The sequence below is a fragment of the Schistocerca nitens genome, chromosome 4 (assembly GCF_023898315.1).
Source record: "Schistocerca nitens isolate TAMUIC-IGC-003100 chromosome 4, iqSchNite1.1, whole genome shotgun sequence".
Taxonomy (NCBI): domain Eukaryota; kingdom Metazoa; phylum Arthropoda; class Insecta; order Orthoptera; family Acrididae; genus Schistocerca; species Schistocerca nitens.
In genome coordinates, this window is record NC_064617.1 from 142,095,543 (window position 1) to 142,106,314 (window position 10,772).

At 44.5% G+C, this 10,772-nt stretch overlaps 1 protein-coding gene across 1 annotated transcript; it reads right to left on the reverse strand.

Moving 5' to 3' along the window:
- Positions 1-7,115: 7,115 nt before the first annotated feature.
- Positions 7,116-8,237, reverse strand: LOC126252169 (uncharacterized). The gene is made up of 3 exons (XM_049953037.1): positions 8,001-8,237; positions 7,352-7,948; positions 7,116-7,253 (listed from the first exon to the last, which is right to left on the reverse strand). Exons 1-3 carry the CDS (start codon positions 8,235-8,237, stop codon positions 7,116-7,118), a joined length of 972 nt encoding a protein of 323 aa, XP_049808994.1.
- Between the last annotated feature and the right edge of the window lie 2,535 nt (positions 8,238-10,772).

The window sequence follows — 10,772 nt, forward strand, 5'->3', positions numbered from 1 at the left end:
ATGGTGTAACTACATCACTTTTAATGTAATATTAACAAGCAAATTTAAATGAGCCGACAGACAGGTCTGGACAGTAAAAAGCCGAAATATTAGAATAAGAAGCCGAAATTATACGCAGCACGCCCATAATTTAATCGAGCAATCATTGCGCCACGGAAACGTGAATATGTACAAATTTTATGAGTTTACTCACCTATGTTGATTAAAATAATAAAAGTTCGTTCACATCATCCTCTGCCTCTTCTTCAGTTGACGTGCTGGTTATTGGTCTCCTCGGCACGCAGCCATTGTCCAAGTTTGCTTCAAAGCATGTTCTGGTAAAATGAAATTATGAAAGCACGTATTCACATGCCTAAGTCCGACCTGCACAGTGAGAACTGCGTTTTCCATATTGGTTTTAGGTCTATTCCTGAGGGAGGTTTTCACATTGTTGAGCATACTAAATGCTCTTTCGACCTCAGTATTTGACCAAGGTATCACCAAAAGCATTATTGCAGAATCTGAAATCTCCTGAAATGGATTTTGGGAACTAGCGTATTTATATGACGCAGTCTCTTGCCAAAGTCGTACTGTGTTGTTGACATTTTTCCACTGAACAGTAATTAATTTTCATCATTGACTGTCAATTTTCGTTATTTCTATAAACGTAATTGAAATTCCTGAGCTAGCGGGATTATACTTTCTTTCACCACCGTCAACCACTTCCGGAGCAATTAGCCACACTTTTTGCAAAACCTTAACTTCATTCGGCAGTCGCCTCTGAGGATCCTCTGCTAAGCAAAGCAGAAAATTTTCGCATCTGCTGCGAAAAACTTTTTTATGTTCTTTCATTATACTTACCAACGAAACCTCTTCTTCGTGGCTAAGATAAATGTTAGGCGATTTGTATTTTCTAACGTCTCCCCCTTATAACTGGGGACAAAAAATCGCCTCGTAAGACCTACAATAAGAACAACCAATTCTTACATGAGCTTTGAACGATCTGCTGTACTTGATTGGAATAATGTATTGACCTTTTGACATTCTCCGAGACTTGGTGTAAGAAACAGAACATAAAGCTTGTTGATGGCATCAGAGTACATGTTATATAATAGTTCAGCTGTGTAGCATTTAGTCTGATGTCTGGATATTTAAAAATGTTTCTGTAGTTAAAACCACTGACGTAATGCGATTAACAGCAACTTCGATCGATAGCCACCTTGTATCTGAATGCTATATAATTTTAAGGGGTTCTTCTCCATCATTTATTGCTTTGAACAACTCCCTACACGTGGCTTGTCGAGAAGTAGATTTAGAAAACCAAGAGTAAGTTTCACAACTTAAGAACTCAAGATTCGCTGGTAGCATTTAGGCAGCAGGGGACACTGCTAACTGAACTGAATGGCAAACACAGGGGATCAATACAAGATTAGGGACATCACATTTCAGTTTCTGGTAAAGCCCATTGTTGATACCCACCATCACTAAGGCATTATCTGCACCAATTCCTCTCATTTGTTTAATGTCTGAACCATAACCTGAAAGTAATGACTTTACTGCAGTAACAATACATTCATCATTCCCCTGTTCTTCTTCAACAATTCCTGAACAGTTGGAAATATCTCTGCTCTGTTGTTTCGAAAAATATACAATGCACACACCCAACAATTTGGTGACTGATATGTCTGTAGATTCATCTACAAGAAGACGGAAATGTTATTACCAACATCGTCCTGTAGTTCTGATTCAAAGTGCTGGAAGAGAATGTTGCTGATCAAACCACTTATATGTACGGTGTAGCCACAAAAGAGGTGCTCGGTCAGCACTTTGAAAAAATTTCTTCAAACAATGGTTCAAATGGTTCATATGGCTCTGAGCACTATGGGACTAAACAAATGAGGTCATCAGTCCCCCAGAACTACTTAAACCTAACTAACCTAAGGACATCACACACATCCATGTTCGATGCGGGATTCGAACCTGCGACCGTAGCGGTCGCAGGGTTCCTAATTGAAGCGCCTAGAACCGCTCGGCCACACTGGCCGGCTTCAAACAATGTAAGAGTGGCTTCTGCAGTTGCACGTTCGTACGTATGTTTGATAGACTGAAATGGCAATGATGACAGTCGTCAAGATGAAAAAGGTTCAGCTGCTTATAAATATTTCGTACTTTTTCCATCTGAGAAACGCACATTCAGGTTGCATTGTCAATATTTCCCCGGCGACCTCTAACAACGAATCCTTTAATTGTTTGTCACTAAATCACTCTTTTCTAAAACGTCGTACATACCGCTTGAGATTCTTTTCAGATATGTTCAGTTGGTCGTAAAAACAAACATAAAGACCACTAGACACAAGTTGTTAAACACGTAGTATATCACTACAACACTGTAGTCCGTAGCCTGGCACGCAGGTCTCCAGTTACGATCGGCAGCAGTCGGCAGCAGCCGGCAGAATTCGTGCCCCAGTGATTTGCAGATGTTCGTTGTCAACAGCGCAGCGTAGCATTAGCCAGTGTTGACTGTACTGTCGTCTTCTTTGTTGCCGAGCTGAGCTGTGTGTCGCTGTCTGTCGTTTGTTCCGCTATATTCATTGTGATTTTTAAGAAAGTGAATCATGACGCTCTTGCTGGCTCATCGCGGGGGATATCTTCTACTCTATTTCGGAAAAGAAAGCCGCAGGATCTCATGGGGGCTCAAGATACAGGTTCCTGTTGCCTGCAATGGGTGCTTACAATATAAAGTTTCTTCTCGCCCCCTCCTTGTCCCCTCGCAACAGATCACTCCAAATTACAATTCGCGATAAGTGCCGTACACTAATGGGTTGCGCTCACTATCCAAAATTCGCGGCATTAAATAATAGGGCAAAGCATATTTTTGTTAGTGTGCTGCTGGTGCTAGAGACGCGTATAGTATGCTTAAAGCCAATTCGAATCCAGGTGGTGGATGGTACTTTCGCTGCCATATTTGGTTGGCCAGGGGAGGAAAGATTGTACTTTAAACTTCCTGATCGCCAGTTTCTTCCCCAATGTCCTGGAGTAAATTCCAAACCTCTCCACAATCTCTCATGATGAAGGACATGTGACACTGTTGACAGTGATTCGTCCGTCGGATGGAGATGTTAAGTGACCGTCATTCCCCATGTACCAAAAGCACGCTCGACACATCGTAATAGGTCGGAGGAGGGCGATGGGAACCATCTCCACTCGGACCCTTCCCAGGATGGCGTTCCAGGGTTCCTGCTTCAGCTCCCTACGCTCATTTCGTGAGTATGGGACTCTTACTTACTCTTGTATGTTTGCTTACAACAGAAATTAGAGCTATTTGCCGTCGAATTTCGCCGAGTTTTCCACACATCAGAGATGTTTGATAGTATTAGCGCCGCGTGGGATTAGCCGTGCGGTCTCAGGCGCTGCAGTCATGTACTGTGTGGCTGGTTCTGGCGGAGGTTCGAGTCCTCCCTCGGGCATGGGTGTGTGTGTTTGTCCTTAGGATAATTTAGGTTAAGTAGTGTGTAAGCTTAGGGACTGATGACCTGATGACCTTAGCAGTCCCATAAGGTTTCACACACATTTGAGCATTTTTGATAGTGTTAGCTACAAAATAGCCATGTACATTGCTCAATAGGAAGAAAATCTAAGTAGTTAGTTTCAGTTGAGCTACATCCTACATGTATTTAATCTGAATGAACAAATCAAAAATACAGCCCGTTTTTTGCAACATCCTTAGTGAAACTTTGTTTTCATGCAATACCTCCATGGCACTGTGTTGCAGGTGGACAAAGATTTGCATTCCTGATAGTTTTATCAAAGAAATTTCTTTTTTCGAAATTAAATGAAACCAAAAAAGTCCATCAAAAAGAGTCCCAGTTTTAATAATATCCGTCAAACATCCGTCAACCGTCAAAACTAAATTTTACCCGTTACACAACATGAAAGCCCGTCAAATTTGACGCGGAATCCGTCAAGTTGGCAACGCTGCTTCTTGCAGAGCGACAGAGACTCTCCATATGCAAAGACAAACAACGGCACAGTTACTACCGTTTCGTCGTTGCTACCGATACATTGAAATAAATTTGCCTTGGCTATTAGTCAGTAAATAAAAACATTTACTTTATAATTATAATCTATTATATACATTCACAAATAAATACACTATTACATCCATTACGAATTGAATACAGTTTCTGTAATAAAGGTTACAGATTCAGAATTAGCAATATATTACAATTTATCACCAGATATTAAACGGTGGAAAATTTTGGATAATGCGGAAGATATTTTATCTGCATTTTCGGTGTTACATGAGCCCCAAATTCCATGAGGTTTTTCCTGGCGGTAAACAGAGTCAGGGAATGTCCGAACAAATATAAACGGAAATGCAGATGTGTAAATTCATTCCGTTTTGTCTTCATAAATTTTGTTAACCACTTATTAAGCTTCTCATTTACTATCAAGATCGTGTGTGAGTGGATATATAATTAGCATGACAACACTGTATCATCGCAACTCAAAACATTATAGTGTATCATAACATATTGTAAACAACAAATTTACTTCTTCCAAAAAACCATTATGTTTGAAATGTTACGAAAAGTACATGTCACTACAGTACAAGGAAACGTAAGTAACGTAATTAAAGGTACACAACACAATAAGTAAAAGGGTAAGGAGGAATATAAAAAAATACATCAAAGCTTTACACTGGTTGCGCTGAAAAGAATAACGTCGCATCCCACAGACGTATTTTCAAAGGACGGCGCTGCGTTCTGAGTCTGCAGCGGCTCAGTCCAGACGGGGCACTGTTTGTTGCATATGCCTTACCAGGACGCTTGATGTCTCTGTTTGTTTGTGCTGCGGTATTCCAAAACGTCCACCTGCTTCACATTGTGTGAAAACCCAATCCTGAATAATCTCAAGGAGTCCTTATATTTCTGTCACAGTGGATAACTCAACACTGTCCATATTCACATGCATGCACAGACCTGCAACTTAAACATTGTAAGAGTGCATTGGTATTTACTTACGTAACACATGATAGCTGTTTCTGTAATAGATAGCAGTATTTTACAATTTATCACCAGATATTAAACGGCGAAAATTTTTTGAAGGTGCAGAAGATATTTTATCCACATTTTCGGTGCTACACTGTCCGTCGGCCCAGTGAGCTTTGAGTTGGTAAAGCCAACACCGACTCAAATGAAGGCCTCGGCGCTTGTTCGTGACGTCACGTCAGCTAGGCACAGCGAACGCCAGGTCTGTTGCAGGCATACTCATAATGGTGGTGTCTCCTTTTCTGACACAGGAAAATGTGAAACTATTGGCGGCAGTTGACAAACACATATTGTTCTGAGAGATTTCTACAATCATTTAATTGTGCAATTGCCCGCATCTCGTGGTCGTGCGGTAGCGTTCTCGCTTCCCACGCCCGGGTTCCCGGGTTCGATTCCCGGCGGGGTCAGGGATTTTCTCTGCCTCGTGATGGCTGGGTGTTGTGTGCTGTCCTTAGGTTAGTTAGGTTTAAGTAGTTCTAAGTTCTAGGGGACTTATGACCACAGCAGTTGAGTCCCATAGTGCTCAGAGCCATTTGAACCACCAATTGTGCAATTCATTACACTTCTTAACAAATAGTGTACTCCTGAAATTAAATCTCCACCTGTTTTAAGGACTGACATACAAAAACAACTTCATGGTCCAGCAGCAACAGAATTCGCGCTTCTTTACCTTATTTGTAAATCTGAGGAAGTTACATTTGTACTGGGTTGCTTTTACAAGAAACTGTGAACATATTGGTGCTCTTCTTTAGGTATCTTGGTTGACTATGGGGTGAGGAGCACTGAATGTTAATGAAATATCTTGCGATTGTACACGTTGGTGGAGGTGGTGGGGGACAGAAGAAGAGGCAAAAGAGAGATACATGTTTTATCAAATAAAATTTTTTTAACTTATAAAGTTTCTCCTTTCAGTTGCAGGAGGGGAATATTTATCTTTTCTAATGTGCGTGTTTAAAAAAGTTTAAGCTCAGCAGTATTTTCGATGTATGAAGCTGTTTTGTTTCCCCTTTAGAATTCCTTTCGTTGAAAACGACTGTAATCTAATGACTGGCAACAGCTGGAAATTTACACATGTAAATTAGTTCATATTTCCAGTGACGATGTCAAACGAAAATAAATAAATAAATAGAAAAAATGAGTTCAATGTAAGGGGTTGGGGTAAATTTCGATAGCAAAATGGATCAAGTAAATATAGTTACTTGAATGTAAAATTTCCGAAGCTTGCAATGGGGCAAAGCATCTTCTCATATAGATCTACGTTTGTTTCGACAGGATTCAGTAATACAGAACTATGATCTTCGTTTGTAGCTTTACGATAGTAAGAAACTCTTTCATCTAAAGTGCAGAATCCAAAACAATACCAAACAGTTTGTCCAAAAGTAAGAGATTTATATTGATAACCACGCCCAGGCGTTTCTGCATGCAACAGACCTGGCGTTCGCCGTGCCTAGCTGACGTGACGTCACCAACAACCGCCGAGGCCTTCCTTTGAGTCGGTGTTGGTAAAGCACGTTAGACGGCACAATGCAGGAGAGGAAGATATTAGTGGTGACTCGGTTTGCTTCCTGTCCTTGTATCTTGCCGCCGGTGCTGATCAGAATGAAGAGGCTGCAATACATGCGGTGTGGTTCAAGTAAGCGTATGCCCAGCAGTAAATTTGGCAGGGTAAAAGTGTTTTAAAATTGTGTAAATGATCGGTGATTCCGTGTGCGGAGAACCGTTGACTTAGGTGAAGGTCGCGCTTGCTAAGGGAACGATTTCCTGACTGAACTCCAGACTGTGGGAGATGATGAAAGAGGCTAGTGGTGCCACAACTCAGAAGGTCGCTCAGGTTTTTCAAGTTTTCAGGCTGTTGTGACTCAAAGCAGAGGACATCGATCCTGTTGGCCCCATAGTTCTCTTGCGGACCTGCTGCCTGCGTGCATCGGCTGCCGACACCACCTTCGCCGAGTCTGCTGCCTCCTGACCTCCTGCCTGCGTGCATCGGCTGCCGACACCACCTTCGCCGAGTCTGCCGCCTCATGACCTGCTGCCTGCGTGCATCGGCTGCCGACACCACCTTCGCCGAGTCTGCCGCCTCCTGACCTACTGCCTGCGTGCATTGGCTGCCGACACCACCTTCGCCGAGTCTGCCGCCTCCTGACCTGCTGCCTGCGTGCATCGGCTGCCGACACCACCTTCGCCCAGTCTGCCGCCTCCTGACCTGCTGCCTGCGTGCATCAGCTGCCGACACCACCTTCGCTGAGTCTGCCGCCTCCTGACCTGCTGCCTGCGTGCATCGGCTGCCGACACCACCTTCGCCGAGTCTGCCGCCTCCTGACCTGCTGCCTGTGTGCATCGGCTGCCGACACCACCTTCGCCGAGTCTGCCGCCTCATGACCTGCTGCCTGCGTGCATCGGCTGCCGACACCACCTTCGCCCAGTCTGCCACCTCCTGACCTGCTGCCTGCGTGCATTGGCTGCCGACACCACCTTCGCCCAGTCTGCTGCCTCATGACCTGCTGCCTGCATGCATCGGCTGCCGACACCACCTTCGCCGAGTCTGCCGCCTCCTGACCTGCTGCCTGCGTGCATCGGCTGCCGACACCACCTTCGCCGAGTCTGCCGCCTCCTGACCTGCTGCCTGTGTGCATCGGCTGCCGACACCACCTTCGCCGAGTCTGCCGCCTCATGACCTGCTGCCTGCGTGCATCGGCTGCCAACACCACCTTCGCCCAGTCTGCCACCTCCTGACCTGCTGCCTGCGTGCATCGGCTGCCGACACCACCTTCGCCCAGTCTGCCACCTCCTGACCTGCTGCCTGCGTGCATCGGCTGCCGACACCACCTTCGCCCAGTCTGCTGCCTCATGACCTGCTGCCTGCATGCATCAGCTGCCGACACCACCTTCGCCGAGTCTGCCGCCTCCTGACCTGCTGCCTGTGTGCATCGGCTGCCGACACCACCTTCGCCGAGTCTGCCGCCTCCTGACCTGCTGCCTGTGTGCATCGGCTGCCGACACCACCTTCGCCGAGTCTGCCGCCTCATGACCTGCTGCCTGCGTGCATCGGCTGCCGACACCACCTTCGCCCAGTCTGCCACCTCCTGACCTGCTGCCTGCGTGCATCGGCTGCCGACACCACCTTCGCCCAGTCTGCTGCCTCATGGCCTGCTGCCTGCGTGCAATGGCTGCCGACACCACCTTCGCCGAGTCTGCCTCCTCCTGCATCACTTCGGCCTGCAAGGAGTTACATTATGTAACTTTGCTACGGGCTTGTGCCACTATAATTGTAATATTTTGTTTTATTCTCTTTATTTCAAAACAGACATCCTGTCTCTTGTTTTAATTAATATGAGTTTAAGAGTTTTACTTCATTGGGATAACGTTTTGTAGGTTAATAAACGACCTTTGGCCAGGTCATTAACTTTTATTAAATTTTATCATCTGGTGCTGGTCAGCTTTAAATTTTTGAAGAGCTGAGGTTAGCCATGTTTTAATTTGTGAAATTTTTTCCTTAAAGTTTTGTTATCTGGTACAGGCCAAGTTTTTAATTAAAGCGGTGTTTAGATGCAGAGGCAATATGTTAACGGGGATGCATTTGTAAGTAACTGACTTTGTTATCCATCATGTTCCTGTTTTCGGATTAGTCGGGTTCCCGTTTGTAGATGTTAATTTAGGTATAAGATTCTAGAACGCCAGCTGGTCGTCTTTATCAGAACAACTACTCTGCATGTTGGCATTAATAGTTTTTTTCCTTTTCCGAAATGTGTAAATTACAAAATGAGACTAAACTCTGTTATTTCTTGGCCAAGTTTTATTTAAGGAACCTGCGAGCCCGTAGTATATAGTCAAAGAATTCTATTCAGTTTAGTGTATTTTAAATTTATCAAGCGGCAATAGCCGTCGGATACATTCAGGCAGTTTATGATGCTAGAAATTTGCACATTATCAGTTTTCTTAATCTTTGCACTCCATAATCTTATGTAATAAATGTTTTACAAATGGTAGCCGGCCGCTGTGGCCTAACGGTTCTAGGCGCTTCAGTCCGGAACCGCGCTGCTGCTACGGTCGCAGGTTCGAATCCTGTCTTGGGCATGGATGTATGTGATCTCCTTAGGTTAATTAGGTTTATGTAGTTCTAAGTCCCATAGTGCTTAGAGCCATTTGAACAAATGGTAAGTGGTTCAAATGGCTCAAATGGTTCTGAGCACTGTGGGACTTAACGTCTGATGGCATCAGTCCCCTAGAACTTAGAACTATTTAAACCTAACTAACCTAAGGACATCACACACATACATGCCCGAGGCAGGATTCAAACCTGCGACCGTAGCGATCGCGCGATTCCAGAATGAAGTGCCTAGAACCGCTCGGCCACCCCGACCGGCGGTAAATGGTATTTACACAAAATCCGGTCCACTCCTTTCACGTAAATTATTCTGAGTGAGTGGAAGCCGTTTGAATAATTCTTCAACATGAAAGCGTTCCGTTTCCACACACTGGCCATAGAGACTTCAGGTCACCTACGCAAAATCCACGACTGAAATGCTTTTCAGGATCGTCGTCACATTCCGTCAGTAAACTCAACATGCTGCCGTTGAGGACAGATACGATCATTTCATTTCATTTCCACATGTACATCTACTTGGATACTCTGAAAATCACATTCCAGTGCCTGGCAGAGGGTTTATCGAACCACCTTCACAATTCTCTATTATTCCAATCTCGTATAGTGCCCGGAAATAATGAACACCTATATCTTTCTGTACGAGCTCTGATTTCTCTTATTTTATCGTGGTGATCATTCCTCCCTATGTACGTCGGTGTCAAAAAACTATTTTCGCATTCGGAGGAGTTGATAATTGGAATTTCATGATTCCGTCGCAACGAATAACGCCTTTCTTTTAATGATTTCCAGCCCAAATACTGTATCATTTCTGTGACACACTCTCCCATATATCTCGATAATACAAAACATGCTGCCTTTCTTTGAACTTTCTCGACGTACTCCGTTTGTGCTGTATGGCAAGGACCCCACACCGCGCAGCAGTATTCTAAAAGAGGACAGACAAGTGTAGTGTAGGCAGTCTCCTTAGTAGGTCTGTTACATTTTCTAAGTGTCCTGCCAATAAAACGCAGTCTTTGGTTAGCCTTCCCCACAACATTTTCTATGTGTTCCTTCAAATTTAAGTTGTTCGTAATTGTAATACCTAGGTATTTAGTTGAATTTACGGCTTTTAGATTAGACTGATTTATCGTGTAACCCAAACCGAATGTGGGTGCATACGTAGATTTACTGTTTTCCATTGACTCGCCCTTGTAAAATGTTAACTGTTCCGTATAAACAGTGGACGGACTCAGCTAGTTCACGTGACGAGTGCACACTGCGGAGGTGGAGTAATAAGATTTAGCTGCCGGCCTACCGCAGTGTTTGCGAGAGCAGTGGGAGGCTACGAGATAGCAGACTGCCGCCTCTCCAGCCCTTATGTAATTAGCACGGGCGTGCCGGTGAGTGGACGACTCGGATAAGACAGACGCGCGCCGCTTCTGCGAAAACGCCTCCACATTATCCTCCCTTCGCGGATATATTGCTTGGGCTAACGCCAGCGGTTAGCCAACGCGAATCTCCGGCAAAAGTGCTCCCATTATTTCTGATAAAATAAAAATATAAATCCGTACATAGTGTTACAGACCGTGTGATCCCAACAATTGCTGAGCTCTGATTAATAGCGTCAGGGTTGTGGAAACATACTTACATACCGTAAA

What these genes read in the sequence shown, in the direction of transcription:
- LOC126252169 (XM_049953037.1), bottom strand. Translation starts at nt 8,237, where the DNA reads ATGCAGGAGGAGGCAGACTCGGCGAAGGTGGTGTCGGCAGCCATTGCA. An exon ending in CCGATGCACACAGGCAGCAG is followed by an intron (nt 7,949 to 8,000) that starts GTCAGGAGGCGG and finishes CGATGCACACAG; the next exon opens with GCAGCAGGTCAGGAGGCGGC. An exon ending in CCGATGCACACAGGCAGCAG is followed by an intron (nt 7,254 to 7,351) that starts GTCAGGAGGCGG and finishes TGGTGTCGGCAG; the next exon opens with CTGATGCACGCAGGCAGCAG.